Source organism: Xenopus tropicalis, chromosome 4 (genome assembly GCF_000004195.4).
Source record: "Xenopus tropicalis strain Nigerian chromosome 4, UCB_Xtro_10.0, whole genome shotgun sequence".
NCBI classification, from domain to species: Eukaryota; Metazoa; Chordata; class Amphibia; order Anura; family Pipidae; genus Xenopus; species Xenopus tropicalis.
The window spans coordinates 103,546,076-103,558,579 of record NC_030680.2 but is presented as its reverse complement, the minus strand read 5'-3'; the positions used below and the strand labels follow the sequence as shown (position 1 = coordinate 103,558,579).

Here is a 12,504-nt window from a genome sequence, read left to right as displayed (position 1 = left end):
TAGGCTACCAGCAACTGGACATTGTTATGTGATTGATAACCAACCAGCCAGTCTTGGGTGGCATATGGGGGTCAGAGCAAGCAAGGCAAATAAAATGAAATAGCCTGGGACTTTACATTGATTGTTGGTAGTGTATTTAACCATAACAAAAAAACACAACAAAAGTTGTGTTTGCAGTATACGCCTTACAGCATATTTCCAAAATTATACTGTGTGTATATATACAAAAAAAATGCAACAAGTTTGATTTGTTGGCAGTTATTCTCAAAAAAGGTGATAATATAATGCCAGGAATTACTGAATGTTGAAATTACTGCACTTTTATATAAACAGAAAAGATCAAATCACTTCCTGTTAAAGTTATTAGGCATCATTGACCACGTAACAGGAGATTTTGGCTCATCTGCCAAAAATGTCACAATCCTCACATTCTGTTGCCTCAAGCTTTCATGAGAAAATATGTGTTGACAAAACAATGTGCTGTTGCTCAAATCCATATAGCATACAGGTAGATGACCAATGCTATGTGTGGTATTTATTGCTTTTACAATGGTAGTATTTTGTTTCAGCAGAAAGAGTATCCAATTATCCCTATAAGCAAAATGTAACAATATGTAAATAGTATATTTCTGAGTTTAAAAAGTACTTTATGTACAGACATGGGGAATATATTATTCAGACCTGCCCTTGCTCCTAGCTCGTGTCACTGTCTGTCTAACTGCAATTTCAGCATTCATGTCCTCTCGTTGCCTAAAAATCAACATGAACAAAACAGAGCTGGGCATCTTCCCACCTTCCAACTCTGTTTCCCTGCCTGACATTAATGTCTGTGTGGAAAATAATAATATAACCCCAATTCCAAAAGTTCGCTATCTAGGTGTCATATTTGACTCTGCACTCTCATTAATTCCCCACATTCAAACACTCTCTAAATCCTGTTGGTTTCACCTAAAAACATTGGGTTTTGTTCATGAACACTACAGAACATTTGTTTCACAAGACAAAGTTACTCTTTATCTGAAAGGTACTATTAGGCTTTTCTGAGAGGTCTGAGGAATAACAGCCTACAAAGTAACAGAAGTGCCAGGAAATGATAGTTCAAAGACATGTAGTAACAATCTGGAAAAAAACCCAGGAAGGGGTAAATAACCAAAATCATAAACAGGCAGATGATAATCCCAAATTAAGCCAATCAGGTGAATATTAGAAATAGATTGCCAGTTTGTCCAGAATCTGCTGCAAAACTGCCACATCTTGGATAGATTTTATAATAAGTTATTGGCCTGTATAATTTTGTTTCATTGACAACATTGCTTACACTGCTCATTCCCAAAGCTATTGGTAAACACATTACAGAAAGGGGATACAATAGTAAACCCTGCCACTCCCACTAAGAACCTTACTCCAAGTAAAAAATGTACCATTGGCAATCACTAACTATACACAATCTTTTTTTTACTTTACTTTGCAACAACAGGTAGCATTAAACAAAAGGAATTGTGCTATATTGGCTTGAATTGACAGACAATAATACTGCCCCAGAATTAAACCAAAACTGTATCTATTTAACAACCACAATCTCTATGTGTAATTTATAGATTTCCCTTGTGGTATCACTTACCTACTTGAACTTGTGAGTGGCAAGCAGATTCTTTAAAAGTGTACATATGCCCATATGGCTGATGTTTATGTTGGTGGTTGTTTCTTTAATCTCTGTTATTAGATGTCATAAAAAAAGAAAATGATACATTAAACATTTTCAATTATATTAAAGTTATTTATAAGTGGACTTGCCATTGAAAGCTTTTTTTAACAACCGTCTGCTTTCAGCTACAATAACTTTAAACCCACTGAACATTTTTAATTAATGTGTATTGAAATGTTGCTTAGAATTACATTATATTACATTATTAAAAGAACAGTTTTTGTATGAATACACTTTGAGAAAGTAGGATGGATTATAAAAAACGTAGTCTGGTAGGACAGGGTAGGCAAATTTACAATGTTTTTGGTTGGGGATTCTCACAGGTGAAAGGCTTGTTGTTCTTCCTGTATGAGTATGTTGCAATACATAAATGCCAACAGCTCTTATCTGGTTGGTACACATTTTGTATGTATTTTAGCGTCGGACATTGAATATAATTAAGAGCTAAAATATCAATAAGTTCAAAACCATAATATATTTTAGTTTGCTGTGCAGAAAACCTTTGATGAGACTCTAGCTTATGTTTTTTCTTGGGTGATTTGTGCAAATTGAAAGTCACACTGCTCCTTAGTATACACAGTTAGGGTGGAGAATGCAATCTGGTTCTAATAAAATGACCTCATATTGGTCATTTGCTTATGGGCTATGCTAAGAGTCCTGCCTTTGATAATAATATTTAGCTTCTGTTTATAGAAAAATGACTCATTTCACATTCCATGCTAATGTAAGCATCTTACAATGAGCTTATGCCAACATATCTTTTTCATAAAATTCAGATTGTGTGATAGGTGGATTCTTTTCAGAAGGCATTTTAGTGCAACCTTTAAACAAGCAAAGCAATGCAGATACATCCATTATTCAATAATAATTAATTTCCTTAAGGTAATGGGAGTATGTACAGGTTATGCTTGTTAAGGTGTGTGGCACATGGGGTGTTTTAATCACCACAATCCTTTCATGAAGAGCCACAGTGATCAATATGCCTTCTTTAGCAATTGCAATTGCAGGCAGCTGTTGCTTAGGAATGCACTGCAGTGAGGCCATCTGACAGCACCAGGGTCTGTCACAGGCAGCTCATGAGCAGGGAAGGTATCCCCCTGAGACATTATTCTGCCTGTCATACTCTGTGGCTTTACTAGCTCTTCATCTCTGCGACTGAATTGGTTCTACATGATTGATGCCCTGCTGGGCATCTAGGGAGTCATAGAGCCACATCCAATGCTTTTTAAAAGATCTTATAATGGGAGTGTTTACACAAGCAGCTTGCCCCCCATTCAAATAAAACGCAAACAGGTGTCAGAGAACAAGGGAGATTTAAAGGCATGGTCCACTTTTTAGAAAGTAGTTATGCAGTCTACTCATGATTTTTTGAAATTGTTTTTTTTTTTTTTAATAAAAAAGTTGCCTCACCTATATTCGCACCTCCTCTGCCAGCTTGGATGGGCACCTTGCAAACTGGTAAAAAGTGTTCCTCATCTTCTCAGCCAAAGTAAGGGCACTGTGCATTCTTATGGAATATACAAAATGCATCAATGTGCATTTAACAACATGCTGTTGCCCTTACTTTTTCTAAGGAGAAACATCATAATGGAACACTTTTTCCCATTTTGCAAGGTTGCCAATCTAGTTGCAATATCCTAGAGCCACTGACATTTAAAGCTCCTGTTTTTTGTTATCTATATTTTTTTGAATCCACACAAACCCCAAGTAAACTGGTATTACTGTAATGCCACGTGTGGCTGTTTTGGGTGCTTTAAACTGTGTATTTTTATATAGCGCAAAATCCTAAAGTTAATGCACACCATAACAATCATTTCACTGAAATGGGCCATGTGACATTGCCCTTACTGTAAAACAAGGAGCAGTGCAGTAAAGATACACATCATCCTTCCACTGTTTCCTTATTCTAATCATTTAATGCTCTTTGCCCCGTGCAACAAAATTAGATTGCAAGCTCCTTTGGGAGGAAATGTGGAATACTTTCTGCAGTTGTATGAGACTGCCTACAGTATAAATGGAGAAGAGAGAATAAACAAGATGGATACATTGTAAGTTCTGTTAATACACACATATGAAAAGATTTTTTCAGCTAAAAAAAAAACCTGCCTTTGTAACTCCTGTAATAACCAGTCCTGTTGGCTTTTGGAAGTGAATGTGCATGTAGTGTGCAGTAATATGTCACAGCCCGTGTTATAACAAATACTCATAAATAATACAGTGCAAGTAGCAGGTCTTTGTAATGTAATGCTTTAAACCTGAATTACAGTTCTAAAGGTAAGTAATGCTTTGCTAACAGCTTTCCTTGTTGGGATTATTTTTCATTAATATTTTATTGCCTTTTTAAAAATGCATGCAGTTAACCACTGCCATCTTTCCTTTTCTTTGGCAGGGGATTTCTCTGAGATTTACAGCAAAGTGCCTTGTATATACGCTCGGTTCTGGGCACACTTGTTGGGGATGAGCCTATGTTGAATAGCTTTACAGAGCTACATTTACAGACCAACAAAACTGTATACAGATGGGCAGTTGATTTTTGTTGGTGTTTCTTTCAAAGGTGAATTGTTGTCTGTTTTTGCTTCTTTATGCCTACCTTATGGGGCACATTTACTAATCCACGAATCCAAATGGGAAAAATTCGGATTGGAAACGAACATTTTGCGTCTTTTTCGTATTTTTTTCGATTTGTTCGTCGCCGTTACGACTTTTTCGTAAATTGTCACGACTTTTTCGTAGCCATTACGACTTGCGCGAATTGTCGCGACTTTTTCGTAGCCATTACGATTTGCTCGTATATTGTCGCAACTTTTTCGTATTGAGCGCTCGTAAACGGCGGGCAAACCTTTCAGACTTTGCATGATTTTGGAAGCCTCCCATAGGACTCAATGGCACTCTGCAGCTCCAACCTGGCCCAAGGAAAGTCACGATACTGAAGCTTGAATGAATCCGAATCTTTCATACTCGGCGCGACGGAACGCTACGACAATTTACGAAAAAATCACAAAATACTGATCATTACAAAAAAAAACGCATTCGGACGCTTTTCGGACGTTCGTGGATTAGTAAATGTGCCCCTATGTCTTGTTATAGGTTTGGTGCTCTTCTATAGCATTTTCACCACAATCCTTTTGTTAATGTGACACAAATTTCTTTAAAAGGTTATATACTTAGTATTTTTGCTTCTGTTTCTCATCAGCTTTCATCTCTGAAAATTCCATCTTGAGTTTCATTTTAAAAATATCAAAAAAAGGGAAAAATCACTTACTATATCTAAATTCAAAGAAATCATCAGGTTTGTATCAATGCCAGCAACCAAAAAGGGGTTGTTCAGGGAGAAGGCAGGTCTGGGGAATGGCCAAATGTTATATTCTACACTTGGTAGCGTCAAATATTAACTGTAGAAATAAGCTTGTACATAGCGCAGAAATGCATATACATGCAAAGACAATAAATGTATTCATTTGTTTTATTCAGCCAAAAAAACATTGTCATGATTAATGTATTCATCATTTACATCTCTCCCCTGCCTTAGCGATGTTTAAAGTCTAAGATGAAAGGCCAGTGCCACATGGCATTGACCCGCTGGCCTCTGCTGTGTGCTCTAAGAGGTGCTGCAGCAACCAAAGTGCCAACACACATAGTGAATTTGCGAAACAGCGAAAAATTCGCAAAACGCATTTGCCACGTGTTTGTTTTTTTTGGTCACCCGCGTCTTTTTTTTTGTCGCCCCCCCTTTTTTGAAGTGACCACGCCCTTTTTAACGGGACCGCTGCCCAATTTGATGCGTGACAAAAAAAAATTTAAAAAAAAAATTCGCTCATCAATATTAGCATGCATTTAGGAGCCAAAATCAATGTGGTTAATTTCAGCAGCCATTTAACATTCCTGTTATGGTTTTGGTGTGTAGGAGAAAACAAAAATATCTACTGATGGAGGGAGAATATACATATCATACTACTCATTGCAGACAGTGGGGCTCATTTATCAACGCAACGCAGCGCACAAACGGACGCAATCATTATTATGCGCCATTATTTACGCACACGCAATTGCATATGCGTTACATTGCGCTGTGTTTTTTTTTACGGCAGTTCTTTTATTGCGCATGTCGCAAATACTGGGCAATAATGTCGCAAATATTTAAATTGTGGGGGTGGGTGTGGCCAGGGGCGTGTTCTAACTGCGCGATTTTTGCGCGCCCTTTGCGAGTGTATGAGCGCTATTTGCGCTTATATATGCGCAAATGTGCGCAGGTGTAGCTGCATTAAACTTTTAACGCCAGTTCATTTGTGGCGTATATTTGCGCGTTCTTCACCACTTGCGTTAGTATAGTCGCATATTTGCGCTAAAATGAAATTAGTGCAATATTTATAGTAATTAATTTATGTATGTCATTAATAAACTATGTTAATGTCTCTCAAACTTATGATATGTTAATTCTAATTATGAATAAACTATAATTGTTAATTTGTTTATAATGTTTCAATACATTTGTAATATTTTTTCATCTTTGTTTTTTTTATAAACACAGTTGCCCTTGATATGAAATGTTAATGTGAGTCTTTCATATCTTTTTTTAATTTAAACAACAACTGACTAGGTTGTTTTGTTAGGAAGCATGTAGTTGTTATGGATTTCTTACATTACCACCATTGTTCTCTCATATTAATAATGTTACATATATTTGCACATAATGCGTAATTGTTTAAAAAAAAAAAATATTCCTATTAATTATTTCATCCATTTATTGATTAGATCAAGTGTATTTACAGTTCAGTAACATAAAAGGGGCATATGTCTTTATTAGTACCGTTATTAATAGTAAATGATACACCCATAGGGGGTTATGTAATAAAGGGAGTAGTAAGGTTGCCAAGTACCAGTAAATGATAGCAACAAATTAATAGTTATAATTTTCTGCTCACCTTTTTTAAAAGCAAACATATTTTTGTTTGCTATGGGTTACTTAGTGTCATTTCTTACATATCTGATTTATATTTTTTTATAACAATACAGAACTTTATAAAATAAATGTAACCCTGAAAGAGTGTGTGACTATTATGAATTGCTCAGTTTGATTAAGTACTGGAATATTTTTTTTAATAATTGAATGCAGACATCATTTATGTTGTCATCTTTATTTCATATTTCTTTATATTAACAGGTTAATTTTTTTTTTTTTTTTTTAAATAATAGACACGATTTACAGTTTTTTTCTCTGCAAATGTTCTTCCACAGTTCTGCCAATTATGCATCTGCAAAATAATAAATTCAATACATGTAAAAATATGAATTATTTATATTTGCACAAACATATCATTATGCTTTACATTTTGCACTATGCCTTTCTTTCTTGTATTTTGTTCTATTTAATAAATTTGTCGTTTGACATAACATTGTGTACAGATGGTCATTCTAACAGAATAGTGCTTTACTACTTACACTTTGAATAATCTGTGACATTTATCTTCTTTTTTCAATGTACAAAATTTGTAGATGTTGTTATTTTGTCTTTTCTTTTTTGTTTGTAAATGAGCTAGGGCTGAATTATCATTAATGTTGTAGCCTTTTATAAATTTCTTAAGTAGTTGTTACCTTTCTGATAATTGTCCCTGCTGAGCTTAATTCATTAATCTCATTAAAGGCCAATTATTTTCCAACAACATTAACTTACATTCGATGGATGCTGTAGGGCAGTGCTGTCCAACTTCTGCGTTGCCGAGGGCTGGAATTTCTCTCGCATCCACTCCCCCTTTAAACCACACCCACTTCAAACCACACCTATTTTATCACAATGGTGGTAGTGCAGCAAAAACCCAAATGCATGGTCCTCACTGCGGGTATATCAACCACCATTCATATGTGAAAGAATTATATTATGTCATATTAAGACACACCCTTAAATCCATATAGTTCCTCCTCCCCGTGGAAAGAAAAGCAACCCCCAGCATATAATTACACACCTTAGGGACCATTTAATGGCTATTTCCAACTGCTAACAAACTCCCACAACAAACTTCTGCAAGGTTCACCTCCCACAGGCACCATAGGGCAGGCAGAGCCATCAAAACAGCCAGACAGGTGGGGGGCCACACAGAGGGGGGTCACGGGCCGCCAGTTGGACAGCACTGCTGCAGAGAATATTTAACTAAAAATTAATATTTCACTTCAGATGTAGCATATTGCACTCTGGGCTGCTTGAGTGAAACTGCAGAATCAGGAATTTGCAATATTAACATTCAATAAACTTACCAGTAAAAAAATCACGAATAAGTTGCCTGCGTATCAGCACGCCTTCTTGATTTATTTCACTATTTGGCTCAATGACATCCTCTGATTGTGGTGTCAGATCCTGTGCAATCTCCATGTTTTCCTTATGCAGGAGGGCAAAATTATGCAGTATGCAGCAACAAAAAATAATCTGACAGACTTTTTCAGGTTTGTACATTAAGGCACCCCCTGTTTTGTCCAAACATCTGAATCGACTCTTCAGAATTCCAAAGGTTCTTTCAATGATACACCTTGTGGCTTTATGGCTGCTATTAAAATTCTCTTCTGATTCATTTTGTGGATTAAGTAGTGGTGTTATAAGCCATGGTTTAACGGAATAACCACTGTCTCCTTAAAACATGAAAAATAAGAAATTACAAAAGTTGCCCTTTAATTAATGTTTTACATCTGACTAAAATGTAAATTAAAAACTATACCAACCAAGCAGCCATCCACTTCCAGCTTCTCCTGATTGCAGCCTTTCATGCAAGTGTGAGTTTCTAAATATGAAAGAGTCGTGTGTTGATCCAGGGAATTTTGAAACAACATCCAGGATTCTGCACGATGCATCACAGACAACCTATTTTGTTGATATTAAATGAGAAGGAAAGGCTAGTAAAGAGTTAATTTAAAGCTCCAGCCATACCTGCATTTTTACTTTAAATCGAGTTTACAATCAATAAGGTTAACATGTAAAAGTTTTAATTATATATAAAAATATATTGTCACCTACCTGTACATTAATGGAATGAAACCCTTTACGATTATAATAAAAACGCTCTTTGTCAGCTGGTGGAATGAGAGCTACATGAGTGCAGTCAATGGCCCCAATGACATTTGGCATTTGAGCAATACTGTAGAAATCACTCTTCATTTTGGCCAAATTTGCAGGATCCATGTCATATTTCAGCAGCTCTGCTGCTAAACTGCAAATACCAGCCAGGACAAATTTTAAATGTTTAGAAAATGATGGCTGACTGAAGCCAGTGCATGCACTAATAGTTGTCTGGAATGAGCCCGATGCAAGAAAGTGTAATGTCCCTAATAGTTTAGAAATTCCAGGAATAGGAAGGCTGCGCTTTGTGGTTGGCTCTAGGTAATGTTTGATTTTGTCATATAATTCACAAATAGCTGTTCGACCTAGCCTGTATCTCAGTCTGATTTCCTCATCTGTTAATTGGGACAAAACAGTGCGAGCATTAAATTTTCGGGCAACTCTCAGCCTAGGTCTTTCAATATGATCTGAATCATCAAAATAATCTATTAGCATTGCTAATAGGACATGGTGGTGATTATTAAATAAAGCCATGTATCTCTGAAAAATATCCTCACGGAACTAAACCTGCTCGCGGTGTTTTCAACGCACATTTGCGTCACTACGCACGTGGAATATGTGGCCGGTACGCCACGAATAGCAAATGCGTTTATATGGACGCAAACACACCTACTATGCGCCAATTAAGCAGCATATGTGTGATTTTTAAAATACAAATAATACAAAAAAAATTTCATAAGATCACACCGTTTTGATATGACACTTGCAAATGTAACAATTAAAAATTATTTCTTTAATTTTTACATTGTTTATTTAATTTCTAGTTAGTTACAGTGGGGCCAGTGATGTGTATCAGTGCCAGTGTTATAGTTGCAGGGCCTGAATATCTGCCATCAATACCCACCAATTCTCACTGCATATAATGTGCCTTGGATGTCAGTACCCACTGCCTGCCTGTCTATCAAACTAACTTTAACACATCTAAGGCCTCCGACACACAGGGAGATTATTCACCTGCAACAACACAGATTTTTCTATGACAAATAATATCCCCGTGTGACACAGACCTAAAGGGGTGTTTCAATTTTAATGTAATGTTTGTTTTTACATTGGTCTATTGCTCAAAAATTTGCAATTGGTCTTCATAATTTATTTTTTATAAATTAATTTGTATTGTTATTCTGCCTCTTTCCATAGTTCAAATGGGGGTTAAAAACACTACTTGTTTACTAGTGTAAATACCACCCCAAGTAACCAAATAGCTGGTAAAATCAAAAATTTGGAGCTGATGAACAGAAACCTGAATGAAAAACCATTAAAATTAAAAAAATTGCAAATAGTCTCAATATCAATGCTGCCTACATTAAAAATTAATTGAAAGGTGAACTATATGTTTGAACTAACTGATCACACTTATGGACTTAACTGATCAACACAAATGTACACATTAGATTTAGGTCAGTATGTGTATGGCCCATGTGTAGCCTAAACAAATGAAGAAATCACCCTCCACCTATGCTTGAAACTCTTTAACCATATTATTTTGGTGAAGTGTGTAACTGAATGCTAAAATTGCTCTTGAATGTCACCTTATCAAAACACAGTCTACTGTTTATCCCTGGCTGCATGACACAATAATTATTTAGGAGTTAAAAAAAAATACAATTCAATCAAAAGCTGATCAACACATTAAATTTTTATTTGTGTTAACAAAAAAAAAACAATCATTGTTGATTGATGAAACAAAAAATATTTTGCTTATTGCCTCCTCCAGCAAGTCAGATCTGCAAATATGCTAACACAATAAAATACAAAAAATATAGAAATTATATATCTAAATAACTTAAAAGCCAGTTCAAAATAACAGAATGCATATTTCAAAAGAACCTTGAATTTAAGTTTATGGTAATAGGAAAAAACCTATTTGTTGCTTTGAATGTTTTTTGGTTTCCCTCTTTTTTGACTGGCTAATTCAACATTACATTTCCTCTTTCGTGTTGAGCGCCTGAGGAGTTTTGGTTCCTGAGAATTCTCCTGAGAATGTGCCTCTGTGTCACACTTTGGTTTGCCACCGTCACAGCATTGGGCATCTTGCTGGCTTAATAGATTTTCAACTAAACATGTATCGTTCGGTGCATTGTTTTGCTTTTGGGTAACGGACAATGGTGAATTTGGTTTACTTGTCAATTCTATTGTGTTAGTTTCTTCTTGTTTTGGCAAATCCCCTGTGTCAGATTCAAACAAACTACTACAGTAGAACCCCCAATTTACATCCCCTGATTTTAAGTTTTCCCGCTTTTTACACCGTTTTTTTGTGGTCCCACCAATTTTAATGCATTCCTATGGGCTCTATTCCCGGATTTTACATTTGTATTTCCCGCATTTTACACTGTTTTTATCATGCCTCTCCCTAGCAAATCGCTTAGTTTTAAGGTAAAAATACAGCTTACTTTAGGAATTAAAGTTTCCCCCATGTCTTGCGATCACAGGCACCATCTTAGGAAGGTCAGCGGCACCACTATCGCCTCATATTTCATACTGCGCATGCGTACCTATACGGGAGCGTACAAAATACCGCGAGAGTTGCACAAGTATGGGGAACAGCTGTACAAGGTGCAGATTTTTAAAAGAGTACAGATTTTTGTTTCAGTGCTGTACAGTATTCTTTTCCGCATCTTATTAATTTATAGTGATATTCAAACTTTTAGTAAACACATGCATTAAATGCAAAATGTTTTACAGTACTGTAAAAAGTTGTTTCAGTACTTCTGCTAAAACCTGTGAAATAACTCAGTAAAGGAACTGTGTTGCAAATAAAAAAATATTCCTGTACTTATTTCCTTTAAATCATTGACATTTATGTGTCCTTAACACATTTCCCTGATTTTACATTTTCCCTGATTTTACATCTTTTTTTCATGGTCCCCTGAAAAACGTAAAATGGGGGTTCTACTGTATTTAGATCATCCACAATGTAATCAGTTTTGTCCGTTTCTACTGCCAGTACAAGGTGCCTTTCCAATTTCAAAAAGTCCAAAAAGGCTAACTCAACAGACTTCATAGAGGAGCACATGCTTTGTAATATGTTACTGTTGCCTCGTGCCAGTTTGAGTTGTTCTTTAGATACTGACAAGATCTCATTTAATACATTTAAACATTTATCTTGTGCAGGTCCTGTTTCCTTGCACAGATGTAACATTTCTTCTAGAATCACTTTTTTTTGACTGTCAATGCACACAAATGGTTTGGTATGGATTTTTGAAGTGGAGGCGATATCCTCATTATTTGTGTCTTGAATAGCGTCCTCATCCATGAATAATTTTTCAATTTGAGCTAGAAAAAAATAAAAAAAAATAAAAAATTTATATATATATATATATATAAAATACAGACATAGTAAAACTTAAGTTGTGTTAAAGGATATTTTGAAGGGTAGTAGATAAGTGGATTTTCTCAAAATATGCCTAATATACTACTAAGAAGTATATTAAAAGTGTTGTTGTAAGCTTGCAAATAGTTTCACAATTAGCATTATGAAGGAAATAATGGCTAATATAAAGATGTATATTAATAAATTAAATAAAAGGAAAATACAAATGTTTTTAAGTGTTATAGTTAAATAATTTTTAATGTTTACTTAAAAATGTGCACAAATCTCAATCAATTCTGTCTCTCGTACTTTACTTAATACATATTTTATATAATAAGTTTTTATTACCATATGTGCCGACAGATTTGAGATCACTACTATCAAGCG

General features: G+C 35.4%; 1 protein-coding gene across 1 annotated transcript; it reads right to left on the bottom strand.

The window, feature by feature from the left end:
* Positions 1–2,449: 2,449 nt before the first annotated feature.
* LOC100491442 (putative nuclease HARBI1) lies at positions 2,450–9,281 on the bottom strand. Its single transcript, XM_002933801.2, has 4 exons — positions 8,706–9,281; positions 8,414–8,552; positions 7,955–8,323; positions 2,450–2,526 (listed from the first exon to the last, which is right to left on the bottom strand). Exons 1-4 carry the CDS (start codon positions 9,279–9,281, stop codon positions 2,450–2,452), a joined length of 1,161 nt encoding a protein of 386 aa, XP_002933847.1.
* Positions 9,282–12,504: the final 3,223 nt, after the last annotated feature.